The sequence below is a fragment of the Ambystoma mexicanum genome, chromosome 13, assembly GCF_040938575.1.
Source record: "Ambystoma mexicanum isolate Mex_15411 chromosome 13, UKY_AmexF1_1, whole genome shotgun sequence".
Taxonomy (NCBI): domain Eukaryota; kingdom Metazoa; phylum Chordata; class Amphibia; order Caudata; family Ambystomatidae; genus Ambystoma; species Ambystoma mexicanum.
In genome coordinates, this window is record NC_090938.1 from 341,456,126 (window position 1) to 341,475,362 (window position 19,237).

Consider the following 19,237-nt stretch of genomic DNA (forward strand, 5'->3'; position numbering starts at 1 on the left):
ACGCGATCCGCCTGAGGGCTCCACGGTGTAGTGGCTGGAGACCGTGGATCGGAGGTGGTGTGAGGCTGCAGTGGGCGGGGCTTGCACTCTGGCAATGCGCTGAGCCCTCGCACTCGGCGGGGGACAGTGCTGCGGGCCGCAAGGGCACAGGGGCTGGGCACCTGCCTGAGGCCGATCTATGAGGTTCCCCAAGCCGCGCTGTCTGCTGAGGCCCGAGCGGGGCTGTCGACGCGCAGCTGGAGGCGTGCGGTGCGAAGGGGACGCTCGGGATGAGGTAAGGAGGCGGCGGTCCGGCGAGTGGGGGGGAAGGAGCCCATACACCCAGGCCATACGTGTGAGGTGGCCTCGGGCCCCCCGCCCTTCCCCCGGCGGCTGGATAGTGGGACATGATCGGTGGGTTTCCGCTCTGTGGCCGCTGCACCAGGGGGTGTGTCTTCCTGTGCTGCTGGGCTTCGGGCCGCGTGCTATGAGCCACCCTGACTAACTTTGCTGTGCCCATCTTGTAAATTCTACCAACTGGGCCCCTAGGGATCCCCCGTGGAGTGGTGACACCAGACCAGATTACACCACAGGGGCCATTGGGGATGTGAATTCATTGTTGATCCGCTGGCTGCGACGGACCTGCCCTCAATCCTCCTGCTACTCTGATGGGCCTCCGGCACAGACCTGCTTTCTTTGACAGCTGAGGGCAGATATACCCTGGAGGCCACGGAACTGCTCCTTACTCATTACCTTTATTGTAACATATGTGGGAGGACACAGTCCATTGGAGGTGGACACCCCTGCACCCCTGGAATCCCCCCTTTTATTTTCTCTCTCATTGCAACACTAAGCTACCTCTGCCAGTATCCACACCTGCGGTTGACAGGAGTCAGGAATAAGAGAGGGGAAAAGATAATACCACAAAACAGTGAAAGCCGATATATAAAATGAGTGAATCACAGAAATCTGGGAAGACGGGCTAGACCCCCAGCAACATGAAGAAGGGCCCTATTGATGCCTACACGGGCGGCCAGACCCAGACCATGGCTGCAGAGGCATGTACTAGTGCTAAAGAGACCCTGTGCACCGAGGGCGAGGAACAAGAGGACAGGCTAATGACAATAGTGCAAAATGGGTTCCGGGCAGTTAACATTAAGATGGATGATATAGTATCCACTATAGGTTCCCTCAAAGCAAGGGTCGAAAAAGCAGGTGCACGTGTCACTGAAACGGAGAACAGAATAAGCACTAATGAGGATTCCATTGCACACCATAGCAGAGATATCAACCAACTCAAGGAGGCCATGACCAAAATGCAAAACAAGTGCGAGGATCTGGAATCACGATCAAGACGTAACAACATCCGCGTGGTGGGAGTGGCAGAATCCTTTGGCAAGGGTCAGATGGAAAAGCAGCTGGAAGTTCTACTTAAAACCTTACTCGGCCCGGAGACATTCTCAGACCATTTCCTCGTGGAGAGGGCGTACAGGACATCAGCCCCGCCCCCTAAACCAGGAGCACCCCCACGTGCGAGGCTCCTCAATTATAGGGACAGAGACACGATACTACGAAAGGCAAGAGAGGCTGGAACGCTCCATCACGACGGGAACCGCATTCATATATACCCAGATTTTTCTGCCGGGGTTCAGGCCAGTAGAAGATCTTATGAACCGGTTAAAAGACTTCTTAGAGACCGCCAAGTGCCATATGCCTTGATGTTTCCAGCCAAGCTGCGAATACAACACGCGGGGAGGGCTCACCTCTTCGAATCCCCGGCTGAGGCCACGCAGTACATTGAAATCTCTATACCTCTTCCTCCCAGAGCTGGCAGACCGGCACAAAACAGGCCTAGGCCGGAAGACTAGACGACATGTGGGGGGGGGGGGCGTTTGCATATTGATATGGCTGCCGGCCGTATGAAAATCTGATAAGTTGGAAAATGTTCTGGGCGGCTCCATCTAAGTTTTTTTACTGGAGAGCTGGGGCCAAATAGGCAGTCATGTGTAGCGACATGCCCACCCCTGGAATGCTCCAGCAGTTAATTGGGATATGTCATCAAGTTGAGGGAGAGGATGTGGGAGGAAGGGGAAGGGGAAGGGGAGGGGGAGGGGAGGGGGAGGGGGAGGGGAGTGTGGTTGCTGATGGTAGAAGTTTTGGTCACCGTAGGATGTCACCCTGGTTATAGCTTGGCTATGGTTACCTGTTGTTTGTTCAAAAAGTGGTTGCATTGGGAGCGGCGCTGGTCGGCTTGCATAGAGTGCACAGTCTAGTTGGTCATGGCGTTTTGAAGATTTGCTATCATACAATGCTGGTGACGGGATGCAAATAAAATTGCTTACATGGAATGTAAGGGGTCTGAATAAACCGGCGAAAGTCAAGAAAATTGCTAATTATATTGCCAGACATGGCCCCCAGATCCTGATGTTACAAGAGACTCATACAATGGGTAGCACCAATCTACACATAATGCTCAAGTGGGGTGTCCAGCGTTTCTATACGGATTATTCGACTCAGGCCAGGGGGTTAATTACTCTTATACACCCTAACTTGGGATTTCGGCCCGACAGCCATAAGGTGGATGGACATGGTAGATATGTGGTCATATGGGGCAAACTCGCTGGTCAACAACTGCTGGTGGTGAATACCCATGGGCCAAATATAGATGACCCTGCTTTCTATGTAAATATGTATCAGATGATCACAGCCTGTGGTTTCTCTAATGTGTTATGGGGAGGAGACCTTAACGTGGTGCTGGACCCTGTTTTGGATAGGTCCTCCAGGGTCAGTAGAACCCCTAGTAAAACTTCCTCCACCCTGGGCAGCACCCTTGGTCAATTGTCAATGGTGCATGCCTGGCGTATAATGCACCCTGGGGACAGGAGATATACATATTTCGAGGGGATTGGGTCATCCGACGTATTCCATATCTATGACATGTAATCACCACAGCTGTGCTGCTTCGGAAACTTTTTTCTGCGTCCTGCGTCGATGCGCCGTCGTCGAGGACCTCCTCCGACGTCATCCGATGTGATAAGTAGGACGCATGACGCCCGTAGCCTCAGTTCCGTTTTTTCCGCGAACATGTTGCTTCGTGATTCTCGGTTCACGCCTCGACTCTTTAGAGTTCTGTTCTTCTCGGTTCTTCGAACCTGTTCGTTTTGTGAAAATCCTTCGTGTGAAGATGTCTTCTACTTCGTCTTCGACCCCGCGTCCGGGTTTTAAGAAGTGCGGGGAGTGTGGGCCAAGATGTTGGTGATGGACTCGCACGACGCCTGCCTCTGGTGCCTCGGGGAGGCCCACGACACGGATGACTGTATCGACTGCCAGTCGCTCACGTCCAAAGCCTTACGCGAACGTAAGAAGTTGTTGTCGGTAGGTCGGGTGTCCAAGCCCAGGAAGGCGAAGTCTGCGGGGCTTTCGACGGATGATTCGAGGGGTGACTCTCCACGTCATCGTCGGAAGTCTCGTGGGTCTCCTTCTAGGAGTCGGTCTCGCCACTCCTCAGCCTCTTCGAGGCATTCTCGGAAGCGCCGACACCGGTCGTCTTCCAGGTCCTCTTCGGAGGACTCTGCCCGGCACGTCGCTTACCCCACCAGCCATGCAACGCTGGAGGAATGGGCTTCCTTCGGTTAGAAAATGCTGGCGATTCTTGAGTCGCAGGGTACTAAGCCGGCCGCGCCCCGAGTGGGGTCGGTCGTGAGAGGTCGAGAGACACCGCTCGCAAGAGTGGTCGGCACGAGTCACGGGAGAGGTCCCGTTCAGGCAAGGAGACTCGTTCTCGACGTACCCGTTCCAGGTCCCGGTCCTCGACGCGTTCGAGACCACATGCACCTGTGAGGTCTTCGAGGAAGACATCGACGTCTGAGGCGTCCAGGGCGTCGACAGGCTTTCTCGAGGCTCTGGCTCCGAGGAAGTCGTCGAAGCCGTCGACACTCAGGTCGTCGAGGGACACGCTCGGGGCTCCGGCTTCGAGGGCTGTGTCGACGCCGCCGATGCTGGAGGCGCTGCATCTGACGTCGACGCTGATTTCCTCGACGCCGATCCTCTCGGCACCGATGCCGGTTCTTTCGACGCCGGCGCCGATTTGCTCGACGCCTTTCGTCTCGGAGCTACCCCGTGGCACGGGAGAACCCCCTAGTAAGGCTCTCGTTAAGAGCAAGCACTCTCGGGTGCCTTTTTTTTCGCCACCTGGACTATATTTCAGAGGCGGATGAGGATTCTGATGGCCTGGTTCCTAGTCAGGTTCCAGATGAAATTGTCTCGGGCCATAGTCAGTTTGACGATTTGAGACAGTCACTGCATGATGCCAGTGGACTGGACACCTCCCCGGAGGTGGAGTTTTGTAGGCCTGAGCCTGGCTCTCATGCCGATTCCTCGTACCGGCGCCTTATGGCTAGGGTTTCCGAGTACTTGGGATGGTCTGCTCCCCCAGGGGAGTTTGTGCAGGATGATCTGACGGACATCCTTGATGTTGGTCCCCCAACTGATCCGGTACTGCCGTTCCATATGGCTTTACAGAGAAGGGTGGCGGTGGCTTGGACTGCTCCGGAGAGTCTCCCGGCGGTGGGCAGATCCTTGTCGCGAAAATACCATCCAGCCAGTAGCGACCCCTGCTACTTGACCAGGCACCCTACTCCGGAGAGTTTGGTGGTGCAGGCGGCCACGGCCCCGGCAAAGCAGCCGTCTTACCCTACCATCTCTCCTGATAGGGACGACAAACGTTTTGATGGCTGGGCGAAGAAAGTGTTTTCTTCTGGTGGTATGGCGCTTCAGGCGGCCAACTCCATTTGTGCCTTGTCTCGTTTCACACACACTCTGTGGAACTGTGTTGCGTTAGCGGCTGAACATGTTCCCGAAGGGGACGAACGGGATGGTTTCCTTGCTATGGTCCAGGATGGTAAGGATGCCATGTGAGTCCGTTCAGTCGGGTTTGGACTTAGCTGAATGCGTCAGTAGGTCCATGGCGGCGAGCACCGTGATACGCAGGTTTGCGTGGTTGCGGAAGTCGGGGTTTGCTCCTGATGTGCAGTCTCAGCTCCTCAACATGCCCTTTGACGGTGAACACCTTTTTGGCAGCAAGGCTGACGAGAGCCTTGAGAGGTTGCAGACCTCGAAAGCTGCAGCGAAGTCGTTGGGCGCTGCAGTTCGCCAACCTCTGCCTTTTCGTCCTAGACAGCAGTGGAGGGGTGGTTCCTTTCGCTATTACTCGTCCTTCAGTAAAGTGAGAGGAGCTGGCAGTCAAAGAGGCCAACGCAGGGGTACCAGAGGTGGACGACAGGGTACCCGTGGTGCCAAGGCCGCTCGGGCAGTTGCCTCTTTGCCCTCAGGTAACGCCGCGGCCGCTCCCACTCAGTCATGAGGCCATGTCCCATGGTTCGCCGGTTGGAGGAAGGCTGGCGCAGCATCTTGTAGAGTGGCAAGCCATGACTTCAGATGTGTGGGTTCTGGAGATCATAACCCATGGCTACTGTCTTCCCTTTCGGCACAGGCCTCGCGACAATCCAACGGGGAACCTCTCTTTGCAGAGTCCGGATCCGCTCCTTGCGCAGGAAACTCAAGCCCTGCTGGAGAAAGGCGCCATAGAACTGGTGCCTGTAGCGGAGTGGAACAAGGGATGGTATTCCCCTTATTTTTTGATTTCGAAGAAAGACGGGGGATTGAGACCCATCATGGACTTGCGCGGTTTGAACAAACTCCTCAGGAAGGACAGGTTCAAGATGGTTACTCTCTCTCAAGTCCTCCAGGCCTTTCAGCTTCAGGACTGGTTGGTGTCACTCGACCTCAAGGATGCTTACTTCCATGTGCCGATCCATCCCAAGCACAAGAAGTACCTGAGGTTCGCGGTTGGCGACTCGCACTTTCAGTTTCGGGTCCTGCCGTTCGGATTGACCTCCGCCCCAAGGGTTTTCACCAAGCTCATGGTGGTGGTGGCAGCGCATCTCAGGCAAGGGGGGATTCACGTCTACCCCTAGCTGGACGATTGGTTGATCAGGGGGAGCTCTCCCGAGCAAGTCCTGGATCATCTGTCCGTCACCTGCCACTCCCTTCACAGGCTGGGCTTCTCCCTCAATTTAAAGAAGTCCCATTTGACGCCAACACAGCGGCTCCAGTACATCGGAGCAGTGCTCGACACTTCCCTGGGGCAGTGTTTTCCTCCCCAGGTGAGGGCTCTTCACATTCAGCAGATGGTGCACAAGTTTCAGCATGCCCAGACGCTCCCAGCGTTCGAGTTCTTGAGGCTGCTCGGCCTCATGGCATCCTGCATTCTTCTGGTGCCAGAGGCTCGCCTGCGGATGAGATCTTTGCAGTGGGCGCTCAAGACGCAATGGTCGCAGTCCTCCGGCAGGATGTCGGACCCGGTTCAGGTGCCGCCCTCGGTCGCCCGGGACCTTCTGTGGTGGGCCGTCGAAGGCAACTTGATGAAGGGGGCTCCTTTTTGGCTTCCCTGGCCCGAGGTGACGATCGTGACGGATGCATCCCTCACGGGTTGGGGAGCTCATGCCAACGGGCTGACAGTCAGCGGTCGTTGGTCTCCGTCGGAGTCCAGACTCCATATCAATCTGTTGGAGCTGAGGGCCGTCAGGCTAGCCCTGAAGGCTTTTCTGCCGACTGTGCGAGGAAAGAGTGTCCTGATCCTGACGGACAACACAGTGGCCATGCACTACCTCAACAAAAAGGGGGGGCGCAGGGTCACTTCCTCTGTGCAGGGAGGCGATGCAGCCCGAGTTCTGGGCCATCCAGCAGGAAGTTTCGATCTCGGCAGTTCATCTGGCCGGAGACGAAAACGTGACGGCGGACGCTCTGAGCAGGCAGAGCACGATCTCTCACGAGTGGGAGTTGGCTCAGGAGATTCTCCTGGAGATCTTCGCCCTTTGGGGGACCCCTCAAGTGGATCTCTTCGCCTCCAGTGTCAACCGGAAGTGCGAAAGGTTTTGCTCGCGGGAATTTCCTCCAAAAGGAGCCTTAGGAGACGCGTTTGTGGTGGAGTGGTCGTTCCCACTGCTGTACGCGTTTCCTCCAGTCCCCGTCATCCCGCAAATGCTGCGGAGGTTACGGAAGTTCGGTTCCCGGATGATCCTCATTGCTCCGGCATGGGCTCGGAGGACGTGGTACCCGGACCTTCTCGACTTGTCCATCTGCCCTCAGCGTCGTCTTCCCTACCGAGACGATCTGCTCTCACGGGAGGGGAGGGTCAGGTTCTCCATCCAGAGGTCAGATCCCTCAACCTTCACGCTTGGCTTCTAAAAAAGGTTCAGGTATAAGGATTGGGACCTCCCTGAAGACGTGATGGAGGTGTTGCTTTCGGCCCGAAGGCCAGCAACAAAGTCTCTGTACCGTTGGCGTAAGTTCTGCGACTGGTGCCGAGTTCAGAATGTGGATCCTTTTGCATGTGACATCCCCATGGTTCTGTCCTTTTTACTTTCTTTGGCCCACAGGGGCTTGCAAGTAGGTACCATTAAAGGTTACCTGGCGGCGCTGTCCATCTTTAAGCGCTCGTCTGAAGAGTGTTCTTACTTTAAAATCCCTTTAATTTCACAGTTTCTGAAAGGGCTCACTAATGTGTTCCCTCCGTCACCTTTCCTGGTGCCCGGTTGGGATTTAAACCTTGTTCTTAAGTTTCTTATGGGTGCTCCGTTTGAGCCTTTACATTCTTTCCCTTTGAGGCTGTTAACTCTGAAAACTGAGTTTTTAGTTGCGGTTACTTCCGCTCGCAGAGTGAGTGAGTTACAGGCACTTTCAGTTAAGCCACCCTTCACTGTATTTCACAAGGACAGGGTTGTCCTTAGAATTCGTCCTTCTTTTCTTCCGAAGGTAGTGACGGAATTTCATTTGGCCCAGAAGGTTGTTCTTCCGGCATTCTATCCTCCTCCGCATCCTGGTAAGGAAGAGGAGAGGCTCCATAGGCTTGATCCTTGGAGAGCTTTAAGCTTTTATGTTTCACGCATGTCCCGGGTCAGAGTGGATGATCAGCTCTTTATTGGTTACGCTGGAAAGCGTTTAGGGCAAGCTGTGACGAAACAGACTTTGTCTCGCTGGATTATTTTGGCCATCTCGGAGTGCTACCGCTTGGCGGGTAAGGACCCACCGGCTGGCTTGCGGGCCCATTCTACCAGGGGTAATGCTGCATCTACTGCCCTGCAGAGGGGTGTTCCTATTCGCAACATCTGTGATGCAGCCACCTGGGCTTCAGTACATACATTTGTACGTCACTATTCCCTTGATTCCATCCGAGCACATGATCTGGCCTTTGGCAAGGCGGTCCTTTGCTCTATTTGATTGGCTATTCTAAATTTTGATTCTAAATTCTTTCCCTCCTCCTTGCTTTGTACTGCTTTGGGAGTCTGTCATAGATATGGAATACGTCGGAGGACCCAATCCCCTCGAAGAACAAGTTACTTTCTTACCTGGTAACGTTCTTTCGATGGGATGGTCCGACGACGTATTCCATATCGCTCCCGCCCTGCCTTCCCCGCTGCAGAATTTCTTTGCGATTAGAGCTTACGTTCCGAAAGGCTTTGTGTCTGACTGGCAGTTGGCTAGTGTCACACGTTCTGGGGGAAAAAACTACAACTGAGGCTACGGGCGTCGTGCGTCCTACTTATCACGTCGGACGTCGGAGGAGGTCTTCGACGACGGCGCATCGACGTCATCGACGCAGGACGCAGACGCCGAAAAAAGTTTCCGAAGCAGCACAGCTGTGGTGATTACATGTCATAGATATGGAATACGTCGTCGGACCATCCCATCGAAAGAACGTTACCAGGTAAGAAAGTAACTTGTTCTACTCGTCGGTCCACGACTCTGAGTCCAGGATAGACTATTGGTTTGTTACATCGGTTATGTCCTCTAAGTTGCTGAAGTGTGAAATCTTGCCCCGTACGTTTTCAGACCATTCCCCAGTGCTGATAGAATTAAGGATTCAGAATGCCCCATGTCCTGCTGTGAGGTGGAGAATGCCGGGCAGAATGCTGGAAGACCCTGGAGTGGTGGAAACACTACATACGGAGATAGCAGAGTTTTTCACCAAAAATGTGGGAACGGTAAACAAATGCTCTACTGTGTGGGAATCTTTTAAAGTATGGGTCAGAGGAGTACTGCTGTCCAAATCTGTTGGCTTGTTAAGGGCTGTGTGCGCTGAACTAGTAGATATTGAAAGTAAATTGGGTGTGCTGGAGGGAGACTACACCCGGACACATAACAGGGACCTATTGGCGGACATACACACACATCTGCAAAAATTTGATAAACTGGCCGCTAGGGAGGTGCAATACGCGGCGGAACCCATGCGGGCACGTAGATATGGCGAAGGTAACAAAGCTGGCAGGACACTCTCTAATCTGCTCAAGTGTAATAATCTAACCAAATTACTAGTATAGAGACAGAACAGGGGGAGGTACTTTTAGGGGAAGATGAGATAAATAATTTGTCAAATTTTATAACAAATTATATTCTAATCAAGATAAAAAGTCTGCTGCAGACATCCAGGACTATCTTGCGACCCTTAGCCTACCCCAACTCCCAGAGGCTGAGCGCGCAGCGCTAGATCAGCCGATATCGGCAGAAGAGGTCACTGAAGCTATTAAAATGTTATCAGGAAAGGCACCTGGATCTGATGGGATAGGGGCAGAATTTTATAAAGAATTCCGAGAAGAGGTTGTCCCGGTGCTTCTGCAGTTATGGGAGGAATCCCTTGAGTGCAATGTACTGCCACCATCACTGAGAGAAGCGGTGATCACGGTGCTCCCCAAGCCACGACCACCACCACAGGATATGTCGTCCTACAGACCCCTGTCACTCATAAACACTGACTCCAAAATATTTGCAAAAGTGATGGCCAATAGACTTTTGCCGGCAGTCCCCGGTCTGGTCCATCCCGATCAAAATGGGTTCATCCCTGCCAGGTCCACATCCCTAAATCTCTGAAGACTCTTTGGGTTGATAGCACAGATAGACCCCAAGAGAAGAGCGGCTGCAATATCTTTAGACGCAGATAACGCCTTTCATTTTGTGTCCTGGGTCTACCTTGTTGCGTTGCTTGAGGCATTGGGATTGGCCCTAACTTTATTAGGTATGTGAAACTATTATACACCAAACCCAGGGCACGAGTCCTGACTAATAGGACCATATCGGACCTGTTCATGTTGAGCAGGGGCACCAGACAGCGCTGTCCATTCTCGCCCCTGTTTTTTGTATTAACTATAGAACCGATGGCAGCTGCGGTGAGGCTGAGACACACGGACGAGGGCATAAATATAAAAGGGTCCATCCAATTAATCTCACTATACGCTGATGGTACGCTATTGTACATCCGTGAACCCGAAATTAATATAGCACCCATAATGGTGGAAATACAGAACTTTGCGGCCTACTCGGGATACACTGTGAACAGAGCCAAGTCCGAAATATTCTCACTTCCACCTTCCACTGAGTGCCCCGAAGTGTTGCATGGACTTAAATGGTCTGACCGACACATTAGATACCAGGGGATTCTGGTATCCAGGGATAGGAACATGCTATACCAGGACAACTGAGACCACACTACAGACCATCATCACGAAACTCCAGATGTGGGGGCGGTTGCCAATATCTCTACATGGCAGGGTGGCGGTTCTCAAAATGATAATCCTTCCTAAGCTTCTTTATCTGTTTGGCAACATTCCCATATGGCCTGGAAGGACCTTCTTTACTAAGCTCTGTTCCATAGTGGTGACCTTCCTCTGGAATGGGAAAACCACTAGGATTAGCTGGGAGAAGATGGCTGAGTCATACTCCACGGGCGTATAGCGGCTCCTGACTTTGAACTATATTTTCATGTGGCACAAGCACAATTTGCAAAATAATGGAATACCACACAGGAGACACCCCATGCACTGATAGAGGAATTCACTACACACCCCACAAATATACAATCAGTCCTCTTTGTAACGCAATACAGAGACACATGTGAGTACAACCCCGTCAGCTTTACGGTTAAGGCTTGGGAGGCCATATGCAGAAGGTTGCAAATAGAAACGCCCTATAATCCGAGGTACCTCTCTGGAACTATCCAGGTATACCCCCCACACATGACAGCGCAATTCAGGAGGCCTGGGACCCCCAACATGGAAATGAAAATTGGGGATATGTTCATAAATGCCAAATGTGTGTCCCTGGAGGACATAGTAAGAGCATTTGGTGGCGGACAACTTGGAACACTTCAATATTACCGCATGCGGTCAGCATTTCAAAAGAAATGGCCGCTGTTCCTAGACAAACCTCAGCCACACCCATGTTTACAGATGGTGACTGCTGCGGGGGGCTTGGGAATTTCTAAATTATATACGGCAGTACAGACCCATACCCCCACTACTAATCAAATAAAAGACACATGGGAAAGGGATCTACAGATGCCCATCGAAGACGAGAAATGGAACAGATATTGCTCACTGACTAAAAGAATATCCCTAAACACGGGCCTGCGGCTGATTCAATTTAAGATTCTTAATAGACTACATTACACCCCTATTAAAATAGCGAAATTCACTACAGGTGCGTCGGATGCATGCCCCAAATGTAATATGCCACAGGCTGGAGACTACCATATGTACTGGGAATGCCGGGAGGTGCAGAACTTTTGGAGGGAGGTCACCGAAATGTTGGAAGAGATCACACAAATTCCCCCAGACCTGAAGCCCCAAAAATACCTTTTTGGAGACATAGGCAAATGTTCAGAGAAAGTTAGAAGATTGTTCAATGTTGCATGTGCTGTTGCTAAAAAATGTATTCTATTGAAATGGAAAAGTGTGAGCCCACTCGGCATTGGTCAATTCCTTCGCAAACTAACATATGTGAATGAATCGGAGGAACAATATGTTGTGACCCGACCCACAGTTTGTAGACCTAAGGACATATGGGGCCCAATCAGAACATATCTATGTAATTTGGCCTGTGATGATATATAAATATCATGATCATAATGTCAATAATTTGTTTGTATATGTGTGGTGCGGGCTGGGGAGTGCCATGTATCTTTGTGTGACCACTAATAAAAAAGAGTTTTTTAAAAAAAGAATAGGCAATATGTCGAAACAGCCTTTCAATAAAGCAAGACCAATCCTTCAAATGTTTTTTGAGCATTACATTAGTGATCATGTCTGTCAGGACCAGCTGCACGTGAATTTTTTAGTGCAAAAAAGCACGTTCAATGTCATTACAGGTCATGTCAACTGCCCATAAGATGTTAAGTCTATTGGGCCCCAGCTCTAAAGAGTTTTACTATGGTTTCTTCCAGGATGTTTAAATGCCACATTAGAGTAAGCCTTAAGGGCTTGAGGTTTTGAAGAGGCGTCCTTGAGTATTAAGGAAATGGGGGAATTCCATATCTGATCCGGTAATATCTACATCGTCCCCCGAGAATCATCTCCCCCCTTGTGGTCCTCCCTCAAATAGCCACCCCCAGGAGAGTTGGGTAGCTTTTGCCTTTCCGCACCCCGCACTTTCCCCCTTCCCTTGTACTTGCGCAATCTCAATGTCACCTGGCCTAGTAACATCGTTGGCTTTGTCTTCCCTCTGTTCCCCCTCCCTTGCCTAGTTTTGCCTTGAAACATTTGTGTATAGGCGTGTTATAAATACCATATCATATCATTTCCCTGGCCACCTGGGGAGAGACTTTCCCCAGGAAAGGAATGACATCTCCGGATTCATCACACAGTGTAATATGAATCTTGTAAGAGCATTTGTTTACTAACTTTTGGTGGCGCTCTAGGCCTGGTTGCCAAAATGTTACTGCCCTTTTATTACTCTAGGTGCTATATGTAATATGTTGTACATTTGTATCGTGCGTGCTACTATACACTAGAATTGTTGGAATTTAGTTGTCTGTGTAGCATTTTGAGGTTCCAATTATAAATTGTAAATGTATGTTTATTCTTGTCTAGGATTTACTTTTCTGTCCGGCTTGTAGCCGTATATTTATTGTGCCCACCACCAGGTGGTGGGCATACATTTTACGGGTGGGTAGGGGTGCGCTATGGCCCTTGGTTTTTTTATGCATGCACTGTGTCACTAATGTGTTATATGTAACCCAAAGTACTAATTTGAGCGTATAGATATAATATATGCAATTTCTATAATAACATGTATATTTTTCAGTATCCCAGTGTGTTGTGTTCTATAGGGGTAACTATTGGGAACAACTGTACATCATTACCAGCCTGACTCCTCTCTCGAGTTAAGCATAACTGCTTAGCCATGGCTACATCTTTTAGATAGTTTGATCTTGCCTTTTTGTTGGAAACTTTCTTTAGGTAAGATGGTTTTGCATCCCTCGCCAGAAGGCTGTGAAAAAACATTCCGAACAGCTATCATGGAATATATTCCTTTTTTACCTGAAGACAACCATCTCTATTTCTCATCACACTTTTCCCAGGTGAAAACAGCATTTTGTTTTCAAATGGCCACTCTTGTTCTTTGAGGACATTAAACTATGGAAAATAATTTTGAGTATTGCATCTGTTGATTTTTGGACACTTTATATTGTAAGCACTGCCAATTAATGTCTTCCCTGGTGCTAACAACCCTTTCTTTTTTCCAGAATAGAGGAGCTTCAAATTTTAGTCGACACCTACACATTACCAAAGTTGGAGGTACACAAAATGATCCGGTAAGGTTGTGACACAATATCTAATGCTTAACCAGTGTGAGCTTATCTGTCTCTTTGCAGGACGTCATGCATTTGTGCATGCCCTACGACTCCTGATGCTGCCTCAGTGTATCCCAGGTACACTGTAGGACTTCATCTTTGTGCCCCAGAGGCATTTGAGTTTTACTGGTCTGCCTTTCCTTTATGAACTCCCTCTTTGAGTGCCAAATTGTGTTTGACAAGTCTAGGATGTACAAGTATTGCTTACAAAGCGTGACATCCATTAACATTTTAGCTCATTTGAGCCCTTTTTGTAGCTGGTGGTCTCCCACTAACATGGTATTCTACTTTTTTTTTACTTCGTTTGGAGCAAACTGTCCACTGAGATACCTTTTCTGAGGTTGCGTTTTAGATCTGTACACTTGGGATCACCACTTTTTCATTCCCTCCACAGCACAGTCCAAACTACACAGTTGAAATTGAGGTTCGAGGACCTTATTCTTCTCTCAACAGATTGATGTGTTAACTGTTTGCTCTCTATACAAGCAGGACCCCCTAATTTTTGTTTATTATAGTATTTGCTAAGCATGACCTCACTTAAGAATAACTGAGTGATGTACAGTAATTAAGAATGGGAGGAAAACCGACAAACGATAGGATGAAGTTATATATAGGGGATGCAATAAAGATTACAATAATTCAAGATGGTGGTATCATTGTCTATTCTACTGATAAGACAAGGGATGTTTGGAGAAGAGATCCAGGAGTTACTGGAATGCATGAGAAAAAGGAAGAAAATGCTGAGTGAGCCAATTTTTAGCTAGAGTCCTGCTTCTGGGTGATTTGCGCTTTCCATATTCTGTGCTGGAGGGCAATGTCCTGGGGATAGGGGAGCACTGCTGGTGTTCTACTGGCAGCTCCTTTGTCAAACTCAACTTGCCAACCTTTTCTAGATCTGGGGTTAGCCACAAAGTGTCCTCAATCCAGGGTGTCTGTGAAGCCCTGCTGGGGCGAATGTCGTGTCTCGTGCCACAACTTAAACACTATTTCAGGGCTTTCCTCTAAAATGCCCTCTGGAACAAAAAATTCACATTTCCCTCCCAAAGATTGACTACCTTGCAAATGTATTTCTTCTCATATGCTTAATAAAAAAGGGCATTAGCAGACCCCTCTATTTTTGGCTGTGCCGAAACAAATCAAATGTTCAAAGTCTCTACAATGAGATGTTTAGAGATGTAGCCGGGTCCACTAATGGTAAATCGTGGAAGTTGCATAGACGCCTGCACAGCTTGCTGTGCACTATAGAGATGTTGCATCTTCTCACCAAAAGTGTTGGAGTCAATGAGGATACTGTGAGGGTAATCAAGTCTAAACTGGACATCGTCTATTTAAAGACTATGATTTTTGATGCCTCTAATTTATCACACTTTGCAGGTTCTTCGCCATTTAAAACCAACGTAGACCCCAAACTCTATTTCAAATGCATGTTCCCTAGCAAAAAAAGCCCTATTTATCTAATGTAGATGGACTGTCTTCCCTGTTGCACAGCTAACCCAAATATGGCCCTGTGACTCTTCTAAATTCAGTCCATCTTGTACTGCAGAAGTCGAGTCTGATATGCATTTCTTATTGACCTGCCCAGCATATGGCAACTTGAGGAAGAGAGGGCTTTATCCCACTTGCTTTATGTATCAGGCACACTCCACAATTGGCTTAAGGTTTATAGCTGTTGCTCTAAAACAAGTTGTACAACAAAGGCTGAAGGGCAGGAAGGAAAGGACTGGCGAAACAGTATCTAACACTAATTAAAAGAAAGAATGTAAAGTGTTATCTTAAAAGAAGTTGTGGTTAGCAGGCCTAATGGCAACAAATCTTTTCTGTGTGCTGGAAAGAAAGTCGCTAAAGTGATTTCTGCTCTGTTGGATTGAAAATCTGAAATTAATATTTTGTTTTGCACCCTGTTCATGTCTGGTACATACACTGTGTATTGGTGTTCATAAACTGCATACTAGAGAGAATCTGACACCTTGTGGCCCACTTCTACACGGACAATGATCATAGATGTGGGTGGAGCCAGTGGAAATAAACATGATGTATATTGTGGTATAGGTGTGGTTATTTGCTTGGGTGACCAAGTACTCCCGTCTGGCACTGTAGATGCCCCAAGATTGCAATCGGAGGCTTGCACCGTATTACTAATGAGTCTTGGCCCTAGGTCAGTTTTGTTTGTTGCCGTCATTCACTTTAGGGCTAACTAATAGGTAGATGTCACAGAGCAGGTTCTGTCGTCCTGGTTGGTGATTACTGAGCCACTAGTAGCCGATTCCTTATGCAGTAGGATCATTGGCTATAATGGAGGGGGAGGTTTGGGGAAAGGGGTCGTCTGGTCTGACTGCTTCCAGGTAGACATGGGCTTCAGTAGAGGAGCTATGGGTAAGACTGGCTGATCGCAGACATTCCAATTAATAAACTGCTGACTGTGCTACTGGTGAGAGTGGCAAAGGCAAATGATTCTCATATAATGCTCCTGGCATGGTCCACTGCTACACAAAACAATCGGGGAGTCTGATTTGAATTAACAAATGACCTTAAGTGTTAACTAAGGTACCTGTTCTATCACACAAGAACACTTGTAAGGTAGAACATTTCTTGGAATGTTGATTCTTCACTACAATGAATGTGTAAGGTATCGAAAACCCTAGACAGAAGAACGCCCTTTCCCTGTGTGGGGTGCCTGTCCTTAGGAAGGAGGTGATGGGCCACCTATCTAATGGGGAAACGGAGGAGGAAGCTGTCCCAGTATTTACAAGGTACACTATTCCGACTTGTCTTTTACTGGCTGCAACAAAATTGGCATGAGGGGGCTAAAAGGGGGACTGTGCCCAATCTACTTATTATTCCGTAAACATTTCAGGAAGCGCATGTTTCCTTGAGGCACGTTGGCCCTCTATTGCTTTTATTCACCTTCGCAAGAAGTGTCTCCACGGTATATAGGTAGAGTAGTGTTTAATAGATCCGTCCTAGCAATGCGGATAACAGAAAGTAAAGAAGATTCTAAAATTCCTGTATGGACTGAAAGGTGTCCATCAGACTATGACCAATGTATTTACTGGTTTGTCAGAAAAATTGAGGTAAGTAGGGGCCCTAACGCAAACCGATGTTTTTGCTTTTAGTGGCAAACAAATGGGGATTGCAAAATAACCCACAAAAAAGTTTAAAAAGGTGGAGAAGACTGGCCACCAGGGGACGCATAGACAAGCATGCTCTCTGTGTGAGCTCTGCTGCCACGGCACCCAAAGTGGATTGAGGCCCAACGAATGGACCCCCCCCCCCCCTCTAACCCCTGTGAAAGAAAATCAGGTGAACGCTGTCGGAAGCCCCCCCCTCCCCTCCCCCCCCTCTATGGGAAAAATTCCGGTTGAAAACGGCAAGGTTATTCCAGAGAAAATGCCATCCGAAGATGCGGCCACCAGACCCGGCAAAGCAAAATTGAAACTGGAACAGCGCACACGTGCTGACGGAGTCCTGTGGGCCCACGGGCAACAGCGCACTGGTGCGGACACCAACGGTGAAGGATCCGGAGGAATGTCCAGCAGCTGAGAGACGTGAAGAGGAGGGTGTCGCTCGCTGAAGAGCACTCGGCCCTCTGTTATCCGCGGATGCCACTGGGTGCAGGGAGTTCACTGCGAGGCGGACCTGGCCGCCCCTGGCCCCGCTGAGGTTAGTGGCACGTGGTGTTCAGCAATGTGACAGAGCTAGTAGCGTCCGGCTCCCGCGAACCGCGTTGTGCACAGAAAGAGCACTGTAAAGCAGGACCTGGCCGCCTCCAGCTCCGCTGAGGCCAGTGGTCTGAGCGAAACAGCGCAGCGGGTGCAATTTGAAGACCCTCGCCCGACGAGAACCAAAGACCGTGGCCCATGTGGTCTGAATGGGAGGCTCCCCCTGCCTAATAAAGATCAAGGACAGCGGCCCACGAGGAGCCCTCAGCACATCTGCGTGCCCGATCGCCCCCACTACAACTTAAAGTAAACAGTCTGGGGGAAAAAACGGAGCACACTCTTGTGGAGCGAGATGTGCCTGAGCAGGTGGAGGACCCTGAAACTAATTTAGTCGACCCAACTGAAATCTCTCTGCTACAACTCCTACCCCACAATTCCCCCTAGACTCCTGGAAGCACATCACAAAGGGGAGAGTACCCAGACCTACCATCATGACAACGAGAAGTCCATAAACAGAGTGAAGGGCTAATGAGGAAACAATAGCCTCACAAATCCAAGTGTGGGGCAGGCCGCTTTAAACACAAACAGAGCGGAATCGTAGTGTCCAAAAGACCAGTTGCCATCAACCCAACCACGTGCAGAAAGAGGAAGCCCATACACCCTAACAGCACCAACTCTTGGAGCCCAGGCAATCTTCAGCTACTCATAATACCAGGCAACTAATTAAAGACGCTCCAATTCTACCTTAAACTCATGTAAAAAGGTCCCAGCAAAGAACCTGTACCATAACCAGGTCCTGTAATTATTCTGAAATCATCCCCTGACACGTTCATCCAACGTGACCTCGCAACCCACCTTCTCCCAGTGCAGGTAGGTAAGGAGAGGACGGAACTCGCCATACAAAAGGCACGAGAAATAAAGGCTGTGGGGAGAAGTGTGACCCTATGATTACAGGCCAAAGGGATATTGAAGAACCGTCCCTGCCTCCAGGCACTCATGTACATAAAGAAATACCTGCCAAAATAACATTTCTGCCCTGCAGAGAAGAGCAGAACTAAGTGCCTTATCTAGCAGAACGCAGGAAGACACAACGCTACCTTGTCAGAACCTCCAATAGTAGCTCAGTCCCGCCCACACTTATTGGGTCCACCTCGCATCACCAATGCTACCCCCCCAAAGGCATAAGACAGAAACTAGCCCCATTCGCTTACACCACCTTGCCTACCGGGACTAGCGACCTCAACGTGGCAACCACAGAAACTACAGAAAACTAATCAGCGGCCACAAAAGGGGACATTGCAGCCCTATTGGGAGAAATAAAGAGTATGGGGGCCAGCATAGGAGATAAAATAGACAGGATCACACAATGCCTGGACAACATGGAAGAAAGGCATGAAGGTGTAGAGGACAACCAAGCTTCCATAGATACCCTGGAGGCACAGCTCGATCAGAGGATGACAGAATTAGAACAGGAAGAAGATTTTAAACTCAAGCTCGATGACCTGGAAAACCCGGAAAGACAGAACAACCTAGAAATTTTGGGGATTCCGGAACGGGAAGGGGAAAAAGAAAGTGACCTGAGGAAAACCCTTCATGACATTATCAAACTCCGACTCGTCCGGAAGAAGACTGGCGGTTGGCGACCCATCCTGGACCTTCGTCGTCTGAACAAGTACATCAAGTCCCAGAAGTTCTGGATGGTCAACCTCCAGCACGTGCTGGGACAGCTGGAGGAAGGTGACTTCCTATCGCAGCTGGACTTGGAGGATGCCTACTTCCACATCCCCATACTAAAAGGACATCGAAAATTCCTGCGATTTGTGGTCCAAGGGCGACACTATCAGTTCAAGGCCCTTCCCTTCGGATTGAAGTCAGCGTCCAGGGTGTTCACCAAGTGCTTAGCACCAATGGCGAC

General features: G+C 49.8%; 1 protein-coding gene across 7 annotated transcripts in view; it reads left to right on the forward strand.

Moving 5' to 3' along the window:
* HAUS4 (HAUS augmin like complex subunit 4) overlaps positions 1 to 19,237 on the forward strand; it is an 845,169-nt gene that overhangs the window by 711,892 nt on the left and 114,040 nt on the right. For all 7 annotated transcript variants that reach the window (XM_069633843.1, XM_069633842.1, XM_069633844.1 and 4 more), the window contains one exon: positions 13,556 to 13,624. In XM_069633843.1, the coding sequence (XP_069489944.1) occupies positions 13,556 to 13,624 (69 nt within the window). The remainder of the gene's footprint in view (positions 1 to 13,555; positions 13,625 to 19,237) is intronic.